This window comes from Corvus moneduloides, chromosome 8 (assembly GCF_009650955.1).
Source record: "Corvus moneduloides isolate bCorMon1 chromosome 8, bCorMon1.pri, whole genome shotgun sequence".
Classification (NCBI taxonomy): Eukaryota; Metazoa; Chordata; class Aves; order Passeriformes; family Corvidae; genus Corvus; species Corvus moneduloides.
The window spans coordinates 16,268,519-16,288,226 of NC_045483.1; the positions used below are offsets into that span (position 1 = coordinate 16,268,519).

The following is a 19,708-nucleotide window of genomic DNA, read 5'->3' on the forward strand; positions in this document are numbered from 1 at the left end:
TCCCTGCTAGGTTAGGCAAACCAGCTCCACAGAGGTCTCTGCAGCTTTAATTTAACTTAGGACAATGAAATCAGAGTTGACTCCATGTTTGACTCTGAGCATAAAAGCAAACATAGGTTAAAAAAATTATATAAGTTAAGCAATCATGTCAGGTTTCCAGGCATTCTGTTAATCACTTCCTTGTCATAAGCATGTGGTGCACATACCACACACAGCATCCACCTATTACAGTAAAGCCAGAGTAGCTCTATTGAAGTTACGATTCCTCTCTTCCTCAGATTTCACGTTGTGATGGTTGCTATGATTAGACCTACCCAACAGCAAATACAACTTTTGTACTTCATGGGAGGGAAAAGAAAGCTACTCTTTTAGATAATAGATCCATTAGACCCATGAGTAATCAGAGTATTTTTGCTCCTGCAAGGAGCCCCCATTGGTTTGATCAAACCTGATGGAAACGTGCATGTTTCTTCACACCTCTGCTGTCCCCAGGACTTTGTACACAGGTCAGTGCGAAGTTCACTCACTAACAGCATACCAAAAGCAGCATTTTACTTAGGTTCTCCTGAGCAAACAACAGGCTTATGCCAAGTAAGTAAGGTTGTCACTCACACCTAAGGACCAAAGCTAAAGGTGATCCTTTCTAAAGAAGATCAAGGGTCTACCCAGATACTTCCACACATCATCTCATTTTCAAACCTTCTGCTCCTCTGGCATTCCTTTCCTTCCTGACTGAAAGTATCTTTATTTTTTCAATAATGCAGCTTTGGATGTTTCACTCCTGTCTCCTTTCCCCTATTCTGTTTCAAATATGTTTACTTTTACCGTGAATTGACAGGGCCAGTTTCTAATTTAACTTTCCACTAATGTGAAAGGGGCTAAAGATTTTATTCATAATAAAATTTGCATTTATCTGTGCTACCATTTCCAGCTGCCCCACCTCCACTCCCCCTGTCCTCTTAATGCCTCCCATATTTTCACACAGGTAAAATCAGACTATTAACAATAGCTCTTTCCCAAATTCCTGCCAGTATTTAGAGCTGACCACACCACCGCTACTGCCAGCTGCCCAGAATTTTGGGGCTAGTCTGTCAGCTTGTAAAAAGTCCCAGACCGGTGAGGTTGTGGCAACTGGAAGGTATTGCTATATTTCAAGACTCACTAATCATTTTAAGAATCAGTCCATAGCAGAGCCAACAATAGTGGCTAGATATGCCAAGCATTGATCATAAATACTAATAAAAAATCAGCAGGTCTTTTAAATTTACTGAAATTTTTGTAATGCAGGTGCAGATTTTTTTCTCCCATCAAATAATCTAGAATAAAGTATCTGTATCAAGACACTTGCCAGTCACTTGTGTTGCTTGCTGAAAAATCCCCAACCTTTGCAAGTTTTCCTATTGTCTTCATTTGAGCTCATAGCCCATTCCACTTAACAGCAATTGTGCCCACATTTCATACAATCATCAATCAGCAGGAGTCAGCAGGAGCATTTCGTCCACCTGTTTAGGCTGCCCTGCAAACTCCCTGTTTGATGAGATGGCATAGATAGTTAGAACCACTTATAGTTCAGGAGAAAACATGCTAATTAAAATAAATGCAAATTCTGCACTGGCAAAGACGTGGGAAGCAGTCCAGGAAAGATGTCACTCTTGTCATCCCTCATTAGAAGATTGCCCCTTCAAAGGACCGAGTTTCTGGAATCCCCACTAATCTGGAATCCCCGCTAATGCTGTTGTGTAAATGGTTGATGGCAGGGTCACACCCTGGGTACTGCAGAAGCACCGCCCGTCACCCGCTCCCTGTGGCACATCGGTTTGCAATAACTCTCACCTAATCAAAAGGTGTAGGTCCACACGTCAAGCCTGTAAGTGCTCCCTTGAGCACCTACACTGGCACTCAGCCAAATGAATTCACCCAGAGCTGTCTAGAGTTATAAAACTGTTTACATACTTTATGAAAACATTTTATCTTGTTTTATGAGACATCATCTGCCTGTCTGTGACAATATACGTGCTTCACTCCCAGCCCATTTCTAAGTCATCTGGAGTGAAGACCCTAAGTGGAAAGCCCTACTTTCGTTTACAATCTGAGCAACTGCTTCTAGGAATTGAAGTTCAGAGAAAATAAGGTATTTTCTACATTGTCTTACTTTAACAGGCTTCTCCAGCAAGAACTCATAACACAGGGGAGTGAGATTCTAGATCAGTTTTGTTAACAGATCCCCAAAATCATGTCAGTGACCCTTCTCCACAGTTAGGACAAGCAATTCACAGGTCTACTGTTTCCAAATGACATTGTCAATACAGGTGGCGATGGGTAAATTCCTCTTTTTTTTTTTTCACCCTAGATTAGTCTAGTCATCCCAGGCTCCTGAGCAGAGCTCTCGGGGTGGTGTGGCAGCCATCCATGTTTTTAAGCCATGCACACCCCCACTGGACGGGAACGGACTGAGTGTCCCCCCCGGGTCACTGGCACCCCAAGGGCCTGCCTGGAGAGCCGAGCAGACCAGAGCCAGGCCAGCCCTTGAGGAGCTGGCTGGGCCTGGGCTCCCGGGCATAGAGGTGCCAGCGTGCTGACCCACACCCTGCCCAGGGAGGTGTCGGGCAGCCCCTCACTGCCGCCCCACGCACCGTGGCCTCGCCTTTGTGTGAGCTCCACCGTGTTTACTCTCCCACTTCCTTGTTCCACTCCAGTGCGAGGGCCATAAACCGCCCGGCTGGCACGGCCGAGCCCTTGGTGGCAGGGGCAGGAGGAAGAGGAGGGAGGGGGATGGCGGTCATCTCCTGGCTCTGTGCCGGGAGGGCACCCCAGGTGCCGCCGTGGTGGTTGGGAGCGCAGCCTTTCCTCTAGGGCTGGTGCCACCGTCCACGGGGGGTCTCTCACGCCCGCTGGCCACCCTCATGCCGTGGTCCAGGGGCACACCAGGAGGGAACAGGACCTATTTCCCCTTCTTCTCAGACTTCAAGGGCCACAATGTGACGGCCCTGCGCATCGGCGAGTCATCTGCCCTGGCGTCCATCTTCTTCCTGTCCTTGGCGGGAAACATCTGGGGCATCTGCCTGCTGGTGAGGCGGCACCGCCGGCTCTGCGCCGCCAACTGCCTCGTCCTCAACCTCTTCTGCGCCGACCTGCTCTTCATCACCGCCATGCCCTTCATCGCCGTCGTGCGCTGGACCGAGTCCTGGGTGCTGGGCGACGTCGTCTGCCACCTCCTCGTCTATGTGATGAGCCTTAGCGGCACCGTCGTCGTCCTCTCCCTGTCGGCCGTCAGTCTGGAGCGCTTCGTCAGCATCGCCCGGCTGCGGCACGCCGCCTTCCGCCGCCGCAAGGCGCTGGCCGCCGCCCTGCTCCTCATCTGGGGCTTCGCCGCCCTCGCCACCCTCCCGCTCTGCTGCTTCTTCACCGTGGTGCAGCTGCCCGCCGCCGGCGGCCAGGTGAGGGCGAGCGCCGGGCGCGCCGCGGCAGCCGGGCCGGGGCGGGCCGGGGGGCGTCGGGACCGACGGCGGTGGAGGCTCGTCCGCCTCTGCCACGGCGGGAGAGCGGTCAGCGAGGAGATGGCTACCCGGGCGGGCCGCTCTCTGCGTGCCGGGCCGCTCTCTGCGTGCCGGGCCGGTGCGCGGCTGTGCCCGGAGGAGCGGCCGGAGCTCCCCCCGGCGGCCCCCGACCCGCTCTCCCGGCGGACCGTCCCATTCGCTGGGAAACGCGCATCGGCCGGGATTCTCTTTGCGTTCCTCAGTGCGGCTCAGAGATCCCCTTTTCAGCTCACTTCCCCTTACCGAGGGATCAGCATTCTGGGGGAATTGCCCTGCACCCGCAGCCCCCTCTGTACAAAATGGCCATGCATAGATTTTTCTGCCTAATATTTTGAGATGCATACAAAAGTGCACCCAACGTGACACTTGAATAAATTATTAAGTTTAGGGTCTGTAAGTTTCCATTTTGCCATTAGCATTTGATATGAAATTAATGGGAGTATTCCAGTTGTGGACACATCTATTTGTAATTGTATGGAGTCTTAAAACCATCAAGTAATATACTACTTGACTGCTTTGTCTAAGTAGAAAGTTTTCAGGGTCTTGGTTTAGTCTTGGTTTAGCCATTTTTTTCCATAAGCGTAGAGGGAGATAAGGATAATGCTACTGAAAATAATGGTACAACATTACTTTTCTTCTTCATTTTTTGTAAATAGGACATTCAAATTTGCACCCTGGATTGGCCCAGCACTGCAGGAGAAATAGTCTGGGATACGACCTTTGCCACTGTTTTCTTTCTAATACCAGGATTAGTCATTGTCATCAGTTACTCCAAAATCTTACAGGTATGTTTTTCCTTTAAATTTTGTTGTAAAACAAAGGGAAGTAAACAGTAACTCACTGGGCATCAGCATATTGTCACTGAATACAAATACACGTAAAGGGAACAAGCATCATTTGCTCAGTAAATGATAAATATGTGATATAAAATGAAGCATTTCAACCTGCACATAACGGCCTATACATTTCAATTAAGAACCTGCTTCAACTGCACATTGCCAGAGGCCAAACACATTGTCTTCCTATATATAGTATTAAATACACTTCTCCATTTATGTGCTGTTCATATTTAAAGACTGTCAATCTCCTAAATGCTGAAAGAGTCTAGCATTTGAAATAACTAAAAACTAGATTTTGCTTTCCTTGAGCCTAAACTCCAGTCATAAGGGATTTGTAAAAAAGCAGAGAAAGGCAGGACTAGAAAAAACCCATCCATTTTTTGATCTATGGGCTTTCTGCATGTGTCTTTAGTACACAGATCTCATTAGATTATACTTAATTCTCCACAATTTCAAATGTTGCAAACAAAACCTGTAAATTAAACCCTCTGCTTCCGCTTTCTTTTTAAGTGGATGTTGTTTAACATATATGCTGAAGCCAAGACACCCAGCACCACAGAGTTTTAATCTATATTCTAGCAAGCATCATATTAGCATCTAAATTCCTTTTAAACTATCTAAAAGCAGAGTGAGAAAGATCTAAAAATCTTCAAACCAAGCACTCCAAACTAGGCACTGCAATGCCTGGTTTTTAGGAACTGCCTAGAAGATCCTTGATTCCTTTATTGGGCAATTAAACTTCTTATAATATGTGTAAGAAAATGACAGGTTTTGGAAAGGAAAGTCAAAACACATGGATTATTGAGCAAGGATGAAATGCTGAGCACCAAGGGGCTGTGGATGCAGACACCAGAGCTGCTTGTAGATGTTTCAGTGAACCTAGGACCTAGAATCTGGTCTCTACACATCCTTGCCTATTGATCAAGCCTAAACTTGTAGTAAAAGTCATCAGCCTGCAGTTCCTGTACTGTCATTTAGCTCACTATAATCTTGAGGTAAATGCATGAGGTGAACCTCTTCTAGTGAAGTAAAGGACCTGCAACCTCATATTGCTGTAGGCAAAGAGCATAGAGTAACGCAATGGAGAATGTGAGCCCTTTGAAAGAACTGCAAATACTGCAGGCCAGGGAATGCCACAGTTCTTGGTCAGAGGCCAGGACAGGAATGGTGTTTGTTGTGTCCTTGCAGACTCCAGATTACTGGTAAATTCAGAAAACAAAATGGCACATAGGGAGCTAGAAACCAAAAGCAGTGTTTGGAATACTGGATTGATTACAAGACAGCCCCATGCTGCCCTGCTCCTGTTTCTTTTCTAACTTGCTAACAGAGATGCTAAAATACATTACCATTTCCCCTGAAACAAAGAAGTCTTGAGGCCCACAGAAGGACATAATTGAATCTTCTCTCTCTCCAGGAAGCAACCAGAACTGAGCTGGAGAATGTCTCAATCCCTGAGCCATTCCCAAGAGAAAAGTCACTCTCACTGGGTGAGAATGCTCTATTATGCCAGTGCACACATAGCAAGATTCTCAGTATTGCTGGAAGCAGTGCCGAGCATTCATGTATTCACGTTACAACATTGATGATGATGATGATGATGAAGACTGACTACAGATATAAGACCTGAAATTTTTTAACAAATATACTACTACTACAAATGTGTACTTCACAATTTACTCTGAAACTGAGTATTATTTATACATAACACTTCCCAGGATCCTGGCAAAAATGATAGATTAGAAGCCATGATTTGTAATTTATTTGGTTTTGCATTGTTCTGCCTCTCAGGCAAGACTTTGTCAGAGGCTAGAACTAGTGAAGATTTATGTGTTCTCGAAGTTACGTGCTTATATATACCTGATTTCTAAGTTCCTGTTTGTCTAAGTGTGGTCCAGATGCCCAGGATAGGTATCTATACTGGGCAGACCAAAAAGGGATCCACAACATACCACTGCCACCCCATTTCTCTTGAATACTTTTTTAAGATGAAGTTGCATCTTATTTACCACAGTCTTGGTGATTCTTGCATTTTTAGTCCTAGGCTGTGCAGCTCCTGCAGGAAAGACAGAAGGTATTTATATGGGACAGATAAAAATGTATCTGATGAAGGCATTCTGTAGCAGTTTTGAACACTGGAGACTGAGAAGTGTACACAACCCAGTTTTCCTACTTTTATATTAGAAGAGGATATTAGTCCTTTGCATTTTGTGAAATCTTCGTTCTTACTAAGGTTAGGTGCTCACTGAGAACAACTCTCAGTTCGGGCTGTTTGGAGGAGTCAGCCTAGTTTCTGGATTCCAGATGGGTACAGCAGGAGATCATCAAGCTGGAATAGTTTTACATGCTCAGGACATCAGAATTCTCTGCTCTTTTAAAATCAGGGAAGTAGCAAGTGATACTGTCTCCTTCTCAGCCTCAGCAGCTGCTAAGAAACCCATTTTTGGTTCACAGGTTTTGATTTATACAACTACATTCTATTGAAATATTTAGAAGATGTCTAGATTCTTGATGAGTATTTATGTCTGTGACAAATTCAGAAAACTGCAAACAGAATGACAAATTTCTTTCTCTTTCTCTCTCAACACTTTCATCCTTGCATGTACCAGGAAGTTACGAAGTGTTGCTAGTATTAGTGTTACCCTTCGTGTAGTTTCTGCTCAAGGGAAAAGTGGCAGGAAGAGTCTTACACCTTTTTACTTTCCTACATAGACAGCTAATTGATCAAGGCTTTTGAAAGCACTCCCTTCTTTATGCATGCAGGGGATAAAGTAGTATCTCAGTTATTTAGCATAAATCTTTGTTTGCTAGATATTTCAGGGTTGTTTTATTTACATTAGATGTATGAATGTAACGAACTTGATTGTGCTATGCCATCTTCAGTGAAGACAGGGATGTAGAACAGGGGATTTAGAGTTTTTTGCAAGTCACTGGGTTTAATATTTTACCTAATGACAGATGATGCACACCCATTAATACTAGGTTCCCAAGCTACCCATACTCTGTTTTTTTACATCAGAGAGTACTTTTACAAGGCACAGATTTTTATAGTGACAAAAGGATCTGTAAGATTTCATGTTAGTTGATAGAAAGCAATTGTGATTACTGACTGAAAAGCTAAAAGTGACACAAAACAATGCACAATCTCATTCACATTTAAAATAATTTAGTCACTGTAAGAAATTAATGCTGCTTCTAATACCTACATTATGATATTAGCATGGCCATGAGAGAATTGGATCACATTCCTTCTTGAGCATCAACAGGATTGTTAACTATGTTCCAGTTTGCATTTGTGAAAAAAATCAATGGGTTTTTTTAGATAGAACAAATGAGGTCATAATTTGAATTTAATGAGATTTCATGAGTAATTAAGACTGTTTTATGCTGAAAAGTATTTATGACTGGTAGAGAGCCATGAAAAGAACAACCATTTTGCCTAATATTGAGATGAGTTCACAGATGAGAGAAAAAAGAATTGCTAGTGAAGTGAGAATATTTGAAATGGAAACATTGACAAAAAGTACAAATGGAATTCTGCAATGCCTTTTTTGTAGTCACTTTGCAAAAGAAAACATCATGTGCCAAGATTTACTTTTTCACTTGTAAAGATGTGTTTCAGTGAAAGTTGCTTTTTTCTCTTTTACTGCAGATTACAAAAGCATCAAGAAGAAGTTTAAATGCTGGTTTAGCCTACTCAGAACATCATCAGATTCGTGTTTCCCAGCAAGACTACAAACTATTCCGAGCCCTCTTTCTGTTGATGATCTCTTTCTTCATTATGTGGAGCCCAATAATAGTAATTATTTTTTTAATTTTAGTTCAGAACTACAAAAAGGATTTAAATATTTTGCCATCAGTTTTCTTCTGGATAACCTTATTCACTTTTGCCAACTCTGCAGTCAATCCAATTCTGTATAATGTTGCCCATTTCAGACGTAAATGTCAGGAAATTCTTCTCTGTTGCACAGGGAACCCTGAAAGGCATGGAGCAGGTACAGAAACCACTGCAAGAAGAAGTAACCGTGAACAGCCACATTTGTCTTTCATCACCAGATAATTATTTAAAGTCTGAGCTGTGCCACACTTCGGATTTTGTCTACACTATCCCAGGTCACATAGGTCATTATGTTATAGTATTATGTGCCAGAGGACTAGGAAAAAAAGCTAAATATGTATTTTTAATTCCTGCAGGTAAAATTCTCTTGACTTCATTGCTTTGCGTCAGTAAGATTTGGACAATTTAATCCAATGGATTGAATTCTCCTCTTACGCTGAAATAAATAGAAATATGGCAGTGAACTTGGTAAATGTAAAATAGTTGAATTAAATACTTTAAACTTTCTAGCAAAAATGTTCATCCTCAGAAAGTATCTGCTTTTTTTGAATCAAATTTTTAAAGGGAACTTGATTAAACACTTCAGTAACTGACTGCCTGAACATAGGTTTGAGCAGACTAACTGAAACAAGGTGATGAACATGTGTTATCATCAAGTAAATGACCAGTTTGGCTCCATCTCAAATTAAAAACATGGACTTAATGCATGTGAATTTACAATTAAAGAATAAATAAATAAATGGGTAATTGTCATGTGTAAAATAGTTCTTTTAAAAAGATGCATATTTTTTATATCTTCACTAGTCATATAATAAAGTTAATTAGTGATATATAGGATCACTGAAATTCCTTTCTCTTTTTAAAATGATTTCCAGTATTTTCTAGAGAAAATAAAATGTCCTATTTGAAAAGAAAATACATATATTTTGGAGTTAATGATAAATACTCTTTTAGTCAGAAATTGAAACCACTAAAAAAAGCAAGATTAAATTCTTAATTATCACCGTGTGTCACCAGTTCAAAACAGTGCACTAAGATAACAGGCTACTAATGAAACCAGTGTCTACGTATGTACAGATTTGCATACAATTTTCTTCCCCTGTAATCCAAGTTTATTAAAATGTTTCATTGGTTTATTGACAAGGTGAGCTACACAGCTCAGATAAATATACTGAAAATCTAAATGAAGCCATTTAAAGCATTTTCCAGAGAACACATGATCAGTGTGTTAACTTTACATCTGTGGTGCTGTCACATGGTTTCTTTCCATAGGGTTGGATCTCCTTAAGAGCAAAGTCCTGAAACACACAAAAACCACAGTTGTGTTTGTCAAACACTCCAGACAAAATTTAAATACGTGAACTTACACCAAATTTAGAACGCATACATATCTCATTTCTTTAAAATGCTCTTGAGTCCAGCAGACTGTTACTTGTGAGAGTAATGTCATTACCTTCCTCTGCAGTTTATAATTTCAAGGAATTTTCAACTCTGAACAAAACAGGAATTCACCTAATCTGTTACACCTCTCCTGAGCGTTTTAATACTTTTGCAAACAAGATACTAGGCAGATCAGTGATAAAAGAGTATCTTTCAGTGATAAAAGAGTGTATACTTTAACAAGCTTCCAGTTATTTGCCTAGAAATAATTAATTTAAGAATTTCTTTCAACAAAGTAAGAATCTCCTGACCCCCAAAACTCCTAATGGCAATAGTAAATTAGCAGAGGGAATATACCACTGTTTATTTCACAATTTTTCCTTCTAGCAAATGCTAAAAGCAGATGCAGCTTTCAACTCTACTGACATGATGCTGTATTGTATTTACAAGTACTGTCACTTAATATTGACACTGACATTATACAACTTAAAGTTACTTGAGCTATTACTCTGGGAGACTAACTGTATCTTAGCTTGAGCTGTATTTGAGAAGGAACTACCATCAGAAATTCAGTGTAAGTTAGACAAAAACTTTCATTTCCTAGGCTTCTCTTTTGCCTTGAACAGCCAGTACTTTTTAAATCAAGGTAAGTTTTGTACATCTATTAGTTGAAGGGACACACAGACACACAGACACACACACACATGCGCACACTCTCTCTCTGTTAATTGGCTTCAAGACATAGGCACAGTATGCACAATTATCAACAGATAGCAGCCTATTCTTGCAGCATTTACTAACATTAGTCAGAATTTTACCACAGTAACAATGGGATGCAGATCAGTGCAGACAATTGAAGTAGGTTTGTTTTGGTAGTAACTCTGTAGCTCTTAATAGCAGAGTTAAAACTAAAGTAGTAAGGTTTCCAATCCACATATAAGGAATTAAGCAAATTTTGTAAGAGTTTCTGTTACGAAGCTTCCAAGAATTTTTTTTTTTTTTCAGTTTAGCTCACAATCATTCCCTCATTCTGAAATGTTCTTGCTTTGCAGGAACTTTGGCTTAATGATACTGGAGAATTCAGAATCAACTAATAATTGGGTCCTGATCACATAAAGGGGAAAACACAAATTGCTAGCTTTAAGTTTAATTTATAAGTTGGTGCTGGGCTCATAAACTCTGAAATAATCCTTAATAAAAAGGTACCCAGGCTCCTATTTTTCATTTGCAAACTCACACAGTCTTATCAGCCACTGCATTCAACACCTAACATCTGAGTCTAAATTAGGATAGCAAAGAACAGTGGAACTTGGTAGATTAGATATTCAATATCTATGACAAACTAGAGGCAGCATGATCAACTTTTAAATTACCTTAGATTTAGTAAAATATCCCTAAACATCTCATTATTTGACTTTCTCGTTTTCAGAAATTTTTATTATTGCTGGACTTCACTTGAAAAGCAGTGAATGCAGGATTCAAAACAGAAAAGTATCATCGATTTATATAATGAAATTGTTTCTTTTCTATCCTACCATTTATGCAATCATACAAATCATTCACAGAAGTCACTTCCATTTGCATTTATGGTGTCTCTTATTCTTGTCTGTTGTAAATCTCAACTGACTTACGTGGTCTCCAAATTCTCATTCAAGACAAATTTTTTTTTAAGTTGTTGTCAGGCACATTTTCCAGGTTACTGATCAGCAGCTGTAAACACCGCCTACTTTAGCAGATCTTCAAGGCACCCTGTTATCAGCATACTACTTTACAACATGGCCATATATTAGTCTCTGTTTATGGATCAGATGAACAGATAATAGAGCCACAACAGCTGACTTTGCTCATCTGTTCTGACTTTCTTTGTAAGACACAAAAGTTCCTTCAGTCAATCCCAGTTTGTTCCAGCATGTCACTGAGAAAAGCCTTTAATCTTGATTTACAGATTTCAGTGATGAAGAACATACAACAGCTCTTGGTAAACTGTTCCAAAGGTTAATGACCTTTGGAGTTAAACAAATGGCTGTTTATTTCTGCTCTGAATGTGTCCAGTTTAAAGTTCCATCCATTTAAATTTATTATTTCTGTGTTTGCAAGTCCTTTTCTATCCAATTCCTGTTGCTTGGTGTGGACAAGCACAGACTTTGCTCAGGTCAGCCTTTAACCTCTTTCTAATGAGAAAAGATCAAGATCTTTGAAGCACTCATTAGAAGATACATTTTACAAACTTTCAGTCATTTTCTCTGCTCTTCTTTGAAACTTCTAATTCATCCTCAGTACTTTTTCCATTTATGGTGGACACCATAGCAATTAGACCCATGCCAAGCACAACAATCTCATGTGAGTCTTGCTTTATGCATCCAACAGTCGTATTAACTTTTTTGCCCACATCGCTACATTGGGAGTTCCCATTCACCTGATTCACCAGTCAAGTCTTTCATAGATAGTGTGTCTTCCAGGATGTGAGGGGTGGGGAGGGAGTAGGGACAGGTACTACTATTTTATTTGTTCTAAATATTCTGATTTTTCTCTTTTGCTCTTTACTATTCCCCATTCTGGGTGTTATTTTTATCAGTAAGCATATAAGTATGTTTTCTTCTAGATTATTACCATTTGGCCTTTTGTAATATACTTGAGCATAAGTGAGCTAATCTGTGTCCTTCCCTGTGTTGTAAGCTCAGCCTGACTCAAGATAGGGTCATGCTTCCAGTATGAGGGCTATGTCCCTCTTCCACAGCCCTTTGTGAAATGGTTGGCATGAGGACTTTTGAGAAAAGGTCTTCTATAAGGTATCCTTTCCAAGACTTCTATTTTCCTTAAAAGCCTTTTTGAAGCATTTCTCAAATAAGTTTTTGAACAAAGGCAAAGAGATCCGATTACAGCTGCCTAATTACTTTTTACTGTAACTATGAAGTGCATCCTTACCATGTTTACTCACGCTACATTGATTTAATTGTTTTACAACTTCCTCTAGTTACTGTTCCAGCTGATCTGATATGCTGCATGGAAAGCTATGCGCCTCAGCTCTGCTTCAAATAAGGGAAGTAAAAGTTGGAAATAACTTACTACAAGCTCCGGTTTTCAAAAGACAATGTAACAGCCACTAAGTAAAAGACTTTATGCATTTGATATTTAATGAGCAAGAGAATCCTAGTGCTTTAGTCATTAAACCCTGAAATAAAATTCTTCAGAAAAAAAAGTTCTCACCATTATGAGTGATAACTCTGTATTTTCTGTCCAAACAGAGGTCTATCTGCCTTTGTCTGACGATTTTCTGTGCACCTGGAGGTAATCCCTTCGGGTCCCGGGAGAATAAAATGGAATAGCTATCAGCACAAGTGCCATCTGCATTTAGTTGGCGGCAGGAGTAATGAAGAGCATATGTATCATAGTCTGTGTCCACTACCCAGTGATCATCATCTGGAAGAAACCATGGCAAAGAAGGAAAAGTGTTAGAGACACAAGTGAAATCTAGTAAATCAGAAAGGATTGCTGCCATAACTCTGTGGAGAATATACTAAGATGAAGATTGTTACAAATTATAACAGATGGGCTTTTCATTTATTCCTGTGTCCAGTATTTAATTCCATGTTTATTTTCAAAAAGAAAATAAAGAAGAACATGCTAGGCCTGCTCCAGATGACTCAAACCCGTAAATGTTCTCCTACCAGGGATGTTACTTAGACTGCATTTTTAAGGAAAAAGATTATCATGCAGTTTGCATGTGTGTTAGAAGTGTATTTGCTACAAGTTCTGCCGTAAACCCTCTTCTTAAAACACAGTTACAACTTCAGAGAATTCTTAACTATTTAGCTATGTAACCTGATAAAAACCTGGTCACACAAACACCCTGTTCTATAAGAAGTGGGTCCGTTTCAGTGTTTGCAGTAAAACCTGACATATCTGCACCTTCCTCTCCTGGAGCAAAAGATTCTCCCTCGCAGTACGTCTGCACTGCTGAAGGTAACTCTCTGTTGTCATCCCCTTCTCTCCTGTGGGGGGACACCAGACTTTTTCGAAGGGTACAGCTTGGGGTCAGCCCGCAATCTGAAGTACACATGACTCAGCAACATGTTGTGAGGAGACCTGGCAACTTTTTAAGACAAATTGGCATCCAAAACATGCTTTGTAACTTTGTCTTTAAATAGAATGGAACTCCTGTCAGTTCTAAATTCTACCTGCTTCTCTTGGAAACAATCTAAGGAAATGTATTGAGCTACAAAGCATCCGAATTTCTACTTGGCTCAAGGAATTAATTTTGCATAGGGTGTGGCAGATGACATAAAAATAAGAATATATGTATATATACATATGAACATATTTGTCTCTTAAAACAGATAAATCTCCACATTTGCAGACACAAGACCAAACAAAATAATATTCTTCCCTGCTTGGCCAGCTCTGACATCAGGATTCAGAGAGAACAGAAGCATCTGGTAACTGAGTTCTGAACTAAAACAAGTCTTAAAATATTTCATCTGCCTTTCATTTCTTTCCAAACAGTGGCCTTCAATTATATTGTTGGGTAACAAACAAAATAAATACAAAGATATACAAAGGCCAGGTCTCCACTTGTTTAAAGAAAGCCAACCAGCTGTCCCATATAAAAGTAGTGATTACCTCGTTCACATTAAGGCTTGCAGTATGATAGCTATCATGTCTTTTAAGAGTGTTTAAGAAGTTCAACAGTACTTTTTCCTTCCCCAGCACGGACATACAACATAACTAGTCTTCTAAGTAGTTCTGCATCTTCTATAGTTAAGTACTCACTTCCTTTCTGCAGAAAAGAGGCGACACCCCAGTACTTCATCTTGAACTTGGCAGGATCCTCTGTGTCAGTGAAAGAGCCAATCATGTCAGCACAGACATCCCAGTTACTGTAGCCAGAGACAAAGAAAATATCACTTTCCAATCTAACAACACAGGTTCAGTGTGACTGTGTGACTAGCACAGGGATAGCAGGTAGGATTGGAGCAGTAGCTTAGCAAAATGGAACAAGAGGAGACCGGCAAACAGCTTACTTGAAGAGTCTGACTCTGCCCTTTGCGGTGGCAGTCATTTTTCCATTCTCATCTATGGTGAACTGTGCTACCACATTGTCCTGCAGAAATAGCCCCTCAGGATCTTTTTTTGCCATGGCATACCAGGTGCCACTGTACTGCAAGGAAATAAAAAAAGCTGCAGTTAGATCTAGAACAATGGAAATATTATAATCAGACAGTACAGAACAGGGGGAAGAGCATGCAGATCTTTGACACCATGCTTCAAAGGTGTACCTAAGAAACAAATCTAGCTGTTTCAAGAGAATAAAGCCACCAATACATCCTAGTGCAGTCATAATTTGTGGAAATACTGACTTTTTTTTTTTTTGGTAATCTTATCTGTATCTGCAGCTGTCCAGTATACGGAATACAAAATTTAGTGGGAAAAGGATAACAACTGGCAGATCTTGACAAAATTATGTATATTGTTTTCTTTGCAATGGTGTCTGAAAACATCAGAGTATTAATTTTTCATGGAAACAACCAAGTCCTTTTGCTTATACCCTGCAGTTTGAGACCAGTCTGCTAAAACTCAGTTTCTGCAGTATTCCTTTATCAGATGCATCAGGATTCATCATCTGCGGAGATGTGGACATCACACACTTCTGCTATTTCTCAGTATTACAGTCTGTGACTTTGAAATGTGAACACACTGGTGCTACTGAATGCCAAATTTTGTAGCCTGGAAAGAGGAGTTATGCAAGGCATCACAGATCCAGGAGGGAAAAGATTTACCCTGGTCTTGTTGAAGTTCTCCTTGACTTTGAAGTTGGTTACTCGGCAGTCCCGCTCTGCAGTGCTGCTGCCCAGCAAGGCCAGTGACAGCAGCAGCAGCCAGGGCAGAGCTCTCTCCATGTGGGCCATCCTGTCCCTGCAGCAAACAGATAACATCATCAGAAACAGCCTCTGTCACACAAGTGAGGGGAGGAAGGCTGCCCTGACAGGTTGCCAGGGCGTCATGCAGCTTTCCCTGATGCGTGTGCAGGCAAGGCACCTGGTTGTCCCCAGCCCACAACAGCAGGGTCCTTACAGACAGTACTGATCCCTGGAGCCTCTTGCGACCTCAAGTGCTGATGGTGGTGGCAGTGCCCAGACAGGGAATGCTTTATGTAGTCCTGGGGCTTTCGCAACCTGCTGAGCCACAGAGCCAGCATTGGAGAGGGGAGCAGGGAGGTGGGCTGATGCATGCTGCAGGCTGTGGCCCCTTCATAACAGCCTCTTGCATAACACCCATGAGCTCAGGTGGTCTTTGACCCTGATCTGCCGCCAAGCAGGCACTAGAAACAAATGCCTCTCTTTGCTTTTCGTAACCCAAAAGCAGAGCTCACACCTGGGGGGTGTACGCATGTGTGGCGAGAACAAATGGAATGAGAGGCATCGCACCTCTGCAAGGGGAGAGTGAACTGCCTCCACCTCCTCTGTGATTTTACACACTGCAGTCCAAAATCCATCTTACCCAACATGCTTGACCCAGTTACAAGGAGCAGGCTTGTTTCCTCCACCTCCTCCCCAAAGTCCTCTCCTCTTTTACCCTGATAAACTGTGGCATATAAACATAATACTTGCAAGTTTCTGCTCATGTTTCTGAAAGCCTGGTCATTCCAGAACCTCTTCAGGTCCTCATGACTGGTTCCCTCTTGCTTCCAAAAGGCTCTCTTGGGTGCTAAATAATTTCCTGAGCAGCTCCCAGCAATAGGAACTGGGGCCCTGCGCATCCTCAGGATGGTGAAAGAACCCTTTTATGTGGTAGCAGGACTTAAGTGTGGCCTGCAAATACCCAAATGCATGTACACACCACATCTGGCCATTTTGACATTAAATCAGATATTCCATAATTTCTATTCTGGTTTTGGCAAATGGTTTTCAGTTGTGTAAACCATTATTTTCTCCTGTCCAGGCAAGTTTTGCTGCCTCTCAGTCAATATTTGTTCTCTAGTTTCAACATCTTTAGGAAGCATTAGAGAAAATCTGTTAATTATTTTCTAGGCATGTAACCAGAGCAGGATAGGAATGATTGTTACCAAGAGAACTAATTCACCTACTTTTTTCACCTCCCAGTTTTTTTAAAGAATAAAGGCAGAAGCCTGTTATTTGAAAGGCCTGTGTTCATTACTTTAAAAATCAAGTAAAAATATAATTTAAATATGAAGATACCAATGCAGTATAAAAAAAATACGTCAACAGTAGCCAATGTACAGCTTTAACCAATTTATTTAGCATGGCCTTTCCCAGAAGTTTACTTATCATTCCTTTCATACATTCATAAAAATATTAGACTTTTTACTATTGCTGTCCTTTACAATCTCTTCTCATATATAATGCAAACAGTCTGATTGATTTATCTTCCTTTTCTGCTTTATGTTGGGGGCTTTTTGCATAGAGTATGTTTTGTTCACTTTCTCAAACATCTATTGCTCAGGGCTGTTCCATGTCTGCCTTTGATTTCCTGGATAACATCAGACACAAAAAATTCCACTATGTAAACATTTTTTACATTATTAAGCTTCTGTTTGAAGTAAAGAACCTATTTAACACAGGGAACCAGAAGGGTGTATGCGTATTAATTGTCCTGAAGCTTTCAGTGGTAGCTTTCCAATTAGTCAAGATTTCCATTTTTAAGCTGAGATTTTCGAATTTGCTAATTTCTACAGAGACTGAAGAGAAAAAGTAACCTATAGTCTTCTGGTGTCTTAGAATCTTGCGTCAGTCTGTGGCAATGGTGATACCAGTGATACATATACATTTTTATAAAACCTTTACAAAACACTCACTCGTCTTAATATATGAATTCATCATACAAACAAAATCAAAATCAACATGGATTTTCTTTGTTCCGTGTCTCACATGACTGATAGCAATAAGATGGATTATAGCTTAATTAATAAGCTTTGAATCTATTACTTTATTTAATACCAAGGAAAATTTTTTCTTTATCCTCTGTCAATTTGTGAACTGTTAGCATTTCTACTAAGTTTGTCCTGTTCAAGAATCTATATACTGCTTTATATCACCAGAGAGGTTCTTGCAGGATCAAATCTATTCCTATAAAGTTTTGTCAATAGCATAATTATCTATGACCTTTTCAAAGCAGTCTACAGTCACTCATGCAGATAAGTCAAAACCTGCTGAGATTTGACCACCTCTGAAAATCTAGATCAGTGTCCCTGTTATACATACTGCTGTTGTCAGAAGATTTACAGACAGGAAATGAAACCAGGCATCAATGAAACAAAAATTTACTTCTGTTAATAGGTTTTAATAAGATCAGTTCTAAATGTGTGCAAGAGGTATTACTGTCTCTTAAATTAATCTGATGTTATCAACAAATTAACTCAGAAACATGTAATTTTGTATAAGCTGTGGCACAGCATTTCTTTAATTGCATACCTCCACTGATCTCTGTAATATTTGGCAACTCATCTGGTGGAGGTGCCTGACTGACTTAGTAATTATAACTTTCAACTCATTCAGGTCCTCAAGTCTGGGATCTCTACAAACTCTAGACAATGCCCAAGAAAATTCTTCTTTTGACCTGTTATCATTGGGAATTTGTGGCAGTGCAGCTACGGTGAAATCACACCAGTATTTCCCAGTCAGATTTCAACAGCTGCAGAAGAGAAGCTGGGCAAGTCAGTATAACATGAAGGTTGCACAGGGAGTTTGGCTCTCTGCTTCCTCTGCTTTACCTGTATCTCCAATACTGCCTACCTGAGACACAGTTTACAATGATGAAGTCCTTTCAGAGTTACAGCTGAAGCACTTCCTTGGTTCAATGGGACAAGGTTTTTAGGCAAAAAGGCTGCTCTTTTGTTGGTTACATCTAGATCAGGGTGTAGTGGAGGAGGAATGGAAGGTTTCTAGCAGACAAGCATTGCTATGGCAATTCAAGGGTGAATTCTTCCTCAGTCCTAAGAGATACAGCAGTGCCAGCAGAACTGTGTAAACTCATAAACAGTGTAAACTTTGCCTCAGTCAAATGTCATTTGGGTTAATTGGGCTCTGGGTTTGCTTGAGAAATAATGTCAGCGAGTGATCCTCATCCAGACCTAGATATCCACCTTGCAGATTTCTTCCCCTGCAAACTGAAAGGAACTTGGGCAAGGATTTCAATTGAATCTGAGAGGAATATGCATAGACCAAGCCAATGGTATCCAAGGATTTCTAGGTTCTGGGAAAGCTCAGACAATTATATTTAAGAGAATTATTAAAACATTGATAATATAAGTTTCATACATGACTTCTGATGCCTAAGGCTGGCAGTGGATTATGAGTAGTACAGAAATTTTTTTAGAAGTCACTATGTATTTTTTGGAACCATATTTAATGAAAGGGAAAGAAGGTCTTCTACCTTTAAATTTTGCAAAGAGGACAAAAAAAGGCTAACTTCTGGCAGTGATTCCGTGACTGGATTAATTTCTACATTAATAACATGTGAAATTCTGCAGTATTTTCAATTAGGTATAGCAAGGGAAAAAATACAGAAGGAAATGGCTGGAAAAAAACATTCATTGTAGGAATTATTTTATCTTTATTTATGACTTTTAAAAAAAAGGAAGAAAAAAGAGTCAAATTACTGTTTAAAACATTTTTAACACTGCAACTTCCAAGCTTTACATATTAAAAGAACTAAAATTTTATTTTTGTTCACAAGAATAAGTTTAACTCTTGGGGAAAGTTGACTCAAAAACTGCTAGTAGGAAATGGACCATCCATTTCCAGCCAGACTACACATAGATTGAAAGACTTTTTGCTGTGTTCTCTTGATTGTTTATTTATAGAATGCCATTCACAAACATGGGTATCCATTGAACTCTCAGAGGCAGATTTTGCAGGCGAATGAATGACCAGTGTGTACGCAGGGCAGTGGATGCAAGTGTAGCCGCTGCCCTGTGAAACCAGACCCATACCAACAACAAATGGCATGACCTGAGCCAAGGAGCTCCGTGTACTTTGTAAGGGACAACTGTGTACACTGTCGCCATCACAACTGTTCCTCTTGGTGGCAGTCTGAGTACAGAGGTCAAGGACAGAATGGAATAGAAAAGATTGCCCTTTGCTCCATGCCAGCCCGTGTAC

The 19,708-nt window shown here is 40.6% G+C and overlaps 2 protein-coding genes across 3 annotated transcripts; one reads left to right on the top strand and one right to left on the bottom strand.

Annotated features, from left to right (window-relative positions):
* Window positions 1–2,412: 2,412 nt before the first annotated feature.
* FFAR4 (free fatty acid receptor 4) lies at window positions 2,413–8,957 on the top strand. Of its 2 annotated transcripts, none has more exons than XM_032116568.1 (3): window positions 2,413–3,437; window positions 4,193–4,321; window positions 5,790–7,399. In XM_032116568.1, exons 1-3 carry the CDS (start codon window positions 2,904–2,906, stop codon window positions 6,000–6,002), a joined length of 876 nt encoding a protein of 291 aa, XP_031972459.1. In that variant the 5' UTR covers window positions 2,413–2,903; the 3' UTR covers window positions 6,003–7,399. The 2 variants fall into 2 exon arrangements, with proteins under 2 accessions (XP_031972459.1, XP_031972460.1); XM_032116569.1 differs by lacking the exon at window positions 5,790–7,399 and adding an exon at window positions 8,025–8,957 and having other exon boundaries at window positions 2,617–3,437.
* A 325-nt stretch (window positions 8,958–9,282) lies between these two features.
* Window positions 9,283–15,708, bottom strand: RBP4 (retinol binding protein 4). Its single transcript, XM_032116570.1, has 6 exons — window positions 15,663–15,708; window positions 15,368–15,503; window positions 14,612–14,748; window positions 14,361–14,467; window positions 12,798–13,010; window positions 9,283–9,508 (listed from the first exon to the last, which is right to left on the bottom strand). The coding sequence occupies exons 2-6, from the start codon at window positions 15,494–15,496 to the stop codon at window positions 9,495–9,497; spliced, it is 600 nt and encodes a 199-aa protein (XP_031972461.1). The 5' UTR covers window positions 15,497–15,503; window positions 15,663–15,708; the 3' UTR covers window positions 9,283–9,494.
* Window positions 15,709–19,708: the final 4,000 nt, after the last annotated feature.

What these genes read in the sequence shown, in the direction of transcription:
- FFAR4 (XM_032116569.1), top strand. Translation starts at nt 2,904, where the DNA reads ATGCCGTGGTCCAGGGGCACACCAGGAGGGAACAGGACCTATTTCCCC. An exon ending in TGCCCGCCGCCGGCGGCCAG is followed by an intron (nt 3,438 to 4,192) that starts GTGAGGGCGAGC and finishes TTTTGTAAATAG; the next exon opens with GACATTCAAATTTGCACCCT. An exon ending in GTTACTCCAAAATCTTACAG is followed by an intron (nt 4,322 to 8,024) that starts GTATGTTTTTCC and finishes CTTTTACTGCAG; the next exon opens with ATTACAAAAGCATCAAGAAG.
- RBP4 (XM_032116570.1), bottom strand. Translation starts at nt 15,496, where the DNA reads ATGGCCCACATGGAGAGAGCTCTGCCCTGGCTGCTGCTGCTGTCACTG. An exon ending in AGAACTTCAACAAGACCAGG is followed by an intron (nt 14,749 to 15,367) that starts GTAAATCTTTTC and finishes ATTTCCTTGCAG; the next exon opens with TACAGTGGCACCTGGTATGC. An exon ending in CTCTTTTCTGCAGAAAGGAA is followed by an intron (nt 13,011 to 14,360) that starts GTGAGTACTTAA and finishes GGTTTCTTCCAG; the next exon opens with ATGATGATCACTGGGTAGTG.